Here is a 5,534-nt window from a genome sequence, read left to right as displayed (position 1 = left end):
TGAAAATGCAGAAGAATGCAATTACAGATATCTGTAATAATGTCAAATGTTAAAACGGCTACTTACACTTTTAAGGATTTAATGATATCTTGAATTGAATTTTGACTAGGAGAAATAAAGATTTGGATATCTTTAAATACAATTTCTACTAGTCAGAACGTTATTGCATATATCTCTAACTGCCATTTCCCCTAGTAAAATGCTATTATGGATATCTAAAATGTAATTATGGATAGGTGTGTGGTTCGATTAAATGTTAAAACAGTTTGCCATAGCATCTCCTGTTATACTTATAATTCATTGTTTTCACGTGACGTCACACTTGTTTGGGAACGCCTCTTGGGGGGCAAAACATGGCTAATTGACGAGGTAACACTCCTGGGTCGTGCTTTTACAGGATCTAAAAAAGGAAAAAAACAGAAGAAGATTGTACAAGATGTCCCGAGCAAAGAAACAGATACATGACAACAAAGGTAAGTTCACGCAATTGCGGCGTTTTTTTTAATGATTGTGTCATTCTGACATGTTTAACTAGGTCAACGGCAAAGGCTTAGAGAAATGGTTAGCTTAACAGCAGGTGATGCGATTAACAAACAAGCTAATGATAGCTTAAGAATTAGAGAAGAAAAACTTTATTGTCCGACATTTTGTATGTAACTCACAGAGGCCAGCAGCAATATAGTGGAATGATGCTTACTCTGTTTCTTTGAGTCTGAATGATTTTTAGTTGTTAATTAAGTGCTGTCTCTGAGTTATTTGAACTTGTCCTGCACAATCTCCAAAAGAGTGTTGTTTTGGTGCTCTTTCAACATCCCAGTCATGTGGTGTAGGAAGAGGTTAACCGAGTACACAATTTATATCTATGTTTCTTTTTATTTTTTTTTAATTTAGTCTTCATCTTAATCAACTTTAACAATTCAACTCTCACTAAAGAAACGACAAACAAACGTCTTGACCTTGAATAACAAAAGTCCTCTGCTGACAAATTTGTTTGCAGTTGCAGGACTAGCCTGCTCTTATATGTGCTGGCTTAAAGTTTTAGTTGCTGGAATGCACAGCACCGCTTTAGGAAACAGTAATATAGGCAATTTATGTGTATGTGTGTACATGTCTCTAGTAGTCTTTGTGGACCAAATGTCAGACAAACCTATTTTGTGAGGACATTTTGACCTTGTGAGGATATTTTTGTCTGGTCCGCACAACTTTAACAGGCTTTTTGAGGATTAAGACCTGGTTTTAGGCTTATAGGTTAGAATTGGGTTTAGGTTAGGGTTAGGGTAAGGGTCAGGCATTTACTTGTGAGTGTCCACACAGAGAATGCAAAACCAGTGTGTGTGTGTGTGTCAAGTGTGAGGAAAAGGTGGTGGAAACTTCACATAGATAGTAATCAGCTTTAATTTATTGCAGATTCAGATATAGTTAGATTTTGACAAGTTCTTGATTGATACCTAAAACACAGTTTCTAAAGTAATTCAAAAATATGGGTAATACATCTGCACACTTTCCATCCTTCAAAAAACAAGCCGTTTGTTTTTTCTTTTGATAGTAGACGATGACGTAACAAAGCAAACATGAGTTTTAACAATCCAGTTCAGATCGATCACCCTATTAGACCCACGCAGACCCATTTGTGGCCCTTTAATCAACTTCATGCGGCTCACCTCTTCAAAGCAAATTATAGTTTGTCATTGCTGTATGCCTTTTTATCATTTACAGATTCATTTTGCACAATAACTTAGATTTTATGTGATTTTATTGATTGCTTTAATCGTTCCATATCAAAACAAACACTTTTTTTTTTAAATGTTGTCACAAATATAATTTTTGCAATACTGGTGATGAAATATTGCGGTATTTGAAGAACATATCACCAACCTTTAAGGAAATGTCACTTTTTCCTTAAAAAAACCTTACCCCCCTACTGACCCTAACATCAAGTGCCCCCCCCCCAGGTAATGCATTCATAAATTCATTACCTATGTTAAATGTTAAATGACTGTTCTCAAATTCCTTCAAATCTATGCCGGGCTAATACCAGGAACATGAAATAGATTATGGCAGATGATTCCTTTAATCTGTTCATAGCATATAATTACTTCAGATTATACTTTAGTACTTGTGTGCACTGTACAATTTGCATGGATTCTCTGTTCACATGCAAGAATGTGCATGCACTGATCATGCAGACATACTTTTGGTCAAAATGATTTGGTAAACGACAGTCACATGGAATGAAAATAAATAACATTTTACACTGGTCAGATGAAATACCGCTCTTCATTAAATTAAGAAATATTTCCGCTTTTTGTGGTCTCTTAAGACTGCTTTATTTTGTAAACCATATGTTTAGCATAACGCAATCGAACAACAATGACAGTGGAAAAAAAAGTAAGTTGACCATGTGCTGTTTAATGTGATTCTTTACCTCAATGGCCTCAGTTGACTGATATGCACTACTGAATTGCATTATCACATTAGGGTATCATATTATATTTATTATAGAGCTTTTGTATTTGTCCTCACATGGACTTTTCTGGGGCCTTTTTTCATTGGGTCTCTCAGTCACTCACACTCCTCTGGCTTTCATTATGAAACCAGAAACGTGTGAACAGATCATAACCCTCAAACTCATATTTTATTTTTTTAGCCTTTGCTCATCCTGGGAGAGATGCCAATGTAAATTAAATGACAGATCAGACATGATGTGATTAGGCTAAAAGAAAGCACCTGATTCCTGTCTGATGTTTTAAAGCCACATGAAGTCAAGAAGTGTTTTAATGAGGATTTGGGGCTTCAGTACCAGAGGTCACAGACAGACAGTCCACTATGAATACAACTCTCATACCAGCGGAGATCTCCGAGTGATTCCGCTTTGAATAAATATATACTGTATGTAGCGTGTATGTTAGTGAACATTTTACACAGATTTAATAAACCAGTCAAAAGATAATATTCTTGTGTTGAATCATGGACACAGAAGAGGTGCATAATTTGTGTTGGTCACTTTTGCAGTCCTTTGTTGTAAAATGAATAGCAGTCGAATATCATAAGTTGAGTTGTATTTTATTACATTAAAAAGTAAAAGTAGAATATGAGAGGAACAATATATCCAGTTACAAATGTAATTAATTATGGTTTTAACACATACAGATACAAATTGATAGCCTGATAGCAATTAATAGACTGTACAAATTAGAGCTGAAACAATTACTTGATTAATCGATTATCAATTGAATACTAAATGAATCGTCAACTATTTTGATAGTCAAATAATCGGTTTGAAGCTTCTTAAATCTGAATATTTTCTTCATTTCTTTGCTCATATAACAAAGAAATCATTAAAAGTGAATCATTTTGGTTTGCGGACAAAATCATCATTTCCAGGTTTGGCAAACATTTTCTGACATTGTATGGATCAAACGATTAATTGATTATGAAAATGTGCAGTATTAAAAAAAAAGGCACTACACTCTTATACTAGCACTTTAATTTGTCAGTGTGAAATATAACTAAGCATCAGTTCATCTTTACAGATTGCTTACAGCTTATGAGAACTAACAATGTGCTGTCAAAATGTTTAAATCAGCCTAAATAAACAAAAATAATCCACATTCATACACATGAAAACCAAGGCAAACTATTTTTTTTTTACCAAAATACAAAATGTAAGACAGCTGTGTCACATGTGTGGACTTGCTATGATGAGCTGGGATCTGGTGTTGAACTTGGTCAGTCTGGTTGTCTTTGCTATTCTGTCTTTCTGACCAGCATTCTGAGCTTTGTAAACAGGATATCTCTGAACTTGTCCCCCATGACAAAATAGAAGACGGGGTTGATGACGCTGTGCAAAAAAGCCAGTGGTCGAGTCAAGATGTACAGACCCTCTATGTAGTACTTCCCTGTACACAGGTCCAGTCCTGGCCAGTTGTCCCGAGAAGCTATCTTGATATTTCTCAGGATATGGTAAGGAGTGTAAAGACACAGAAACATGGCGGCTGCTGATGCAACTACCCTCAGAGGCCTTTTGTAGGGTTTTGCCCTGTTCTGTAGAGCCCTTTCCTGGACATGGAGCAGATGTGCAATTTGGTAGGTAAAACCACATAGTGCAAGCAGAGGAGCAATATAACCTGTGAAGGTCAGACCCAGGCTGTATCCTAATGCATTGACACTTCCTTTTAGACTGGCAAAATCTCTGCAGAAACTCCAATTTCCATGCTGTAGGTCCTGAAACATGAGCGATATCATTGGAGCCACTTCTACATTGACAGCCAGCCAGCTCAGTCCCGTCACAATCAGCGCTGTTTGAGGCTTCTGAAGGAAGTGGTCTCGCATGGGATGTTTAATGAGCAGGAAACGATCCATGCAAAGCCAAACCATAAAGAGGATGGATGAGTAAAGGTTCACGTGTAGAACATAGCGGTTTATAATGCAAGCATATGAATGAGTTTCTTTTTGACCATTTGCATAAAGGTAGGAAAGGCGTGGCAGCGTGCACAGGAAAACAAGGTCAGACATTGCCAGGTTGAAGAGGTAAATATTGTAGCTCTGCCAGTGTGGCAAACAGAATATGTAGCCAAGTACAACCAAAAGGTTGCCGGGGAAACCAACGCAGAACTCAATGGCATACGATGGTGACAAATAGTACTTCTGCAGTTCTTTGTGTATGACTGTACAGTTAAGTGCCTAGAAACAGAGAGACATAAAAAAAAAATCAAGTTATTAATGTAATTATGTCATACATTATGTCATGCCATTTTCAATAACAGCTTTAATAGAAATTAATTTAGGCTTAGAGCTGATAACGTTCAGCATAGCCAGGATAGGACTTACCATAGTGAAGTTGTTAGTCGCGTGAATAGAGAGCAAGACCAGGTGTGGCCAGCCGGCCACTATCTGTTCACTGGAAACAGTAAACAATATGTGCTGATGGTGCTGCTGCCTCGAACACAACGTGGCTGGAAAAAAAAAATCAGCCTCTATACAGGTTGGAGCGTACTGAACATGCACTGTGCTTGTCATTTGCAAATATACAACACGCAACTGCACCAGCCATTTAGCACCTCCTGAAGTATTGTTGCTTGAATGTTTCTAGATTGAAGGCAACAAATTCAAATTGGATCTATCTATCTATCTATCTATCTATCTATCTATCTATCTATCTATCTATCTATCTATCTATCTATCTATCTATCTATCTATCTATCTATCTATCTATCCATACATCCATCTATCCATACATCTATCCATCCCTCAGGTTGTACTTACATCTTCTCTGAGCTGTAGAATATGGTTAGTCCCAGGCAAAATGAAAAAAGAAAAGCATGAATTGAGTTTGTTTGTTCATATAAAATAAAAACTGAATTAATTGAGACTTTAAATATATTTTTTTTTGGTTATGCTATTTACTCTACCTCTACCCCTGTTACGGTCTATATACTATGCATTCTCACTGATCTTAATCGCAGATATGACTTCCTGTGACTGTATTTTGCAGTGTCATTAACTTCTGTTACGTGCACTGGTACTTCCCGTTC

At 36.7% G+C, this 5,534-nt stretch overlaps 1 protein-coding gene across 1 annotated transcript; it reads right to left on the bottom strand.

Moving 5' to 3' along the window:
- Positions 1–3,574: 3,574 nt before the first annotated feature.
- LOC122773868 (succinate receptor 1-like) lies at positions 3,575–4,882 on the bottom strand. The gene is made up of 2 exons (XM_044032839.1): positions 4,831–4,882; positions 3,575–4,683 (listed from the first exon to the last, which is right to left on the bottom strand). Exons 1-2 carry the CDS (start codon positions 4,831–4,833, stop codon positions 3,748–3,750), a joined length of 939 nt encoding a protein of 312 aa, XP_043888774.1. The 5' UTR covers positions 4,834–4,882; the 3' UTR covers positions 3,575–3,747.
- Positions 4,883–5,534: the final 652 nt, after the last annotated feature.

This window comes from Solea senegalensis, linkage group LG8, assembly GCF_019176455.1.
Source record: "Solea senegalensis isolate Sse05_10M linkage group LG8, IFAPA_SoseM_1, whole genome shotgun sequence".
NCBI classification, from domain to species: Eukaryota; Metazoa; Chordata; class Actinopteri; order Pleuronectiformes; family Soleidae; genus Solea; species Solea senegalensis.
The sequence above is the reverse complement of the archived record's forward strand: the minus strand, read 5'-3'. Positions and strand labels throughout refer to the sequence as shown.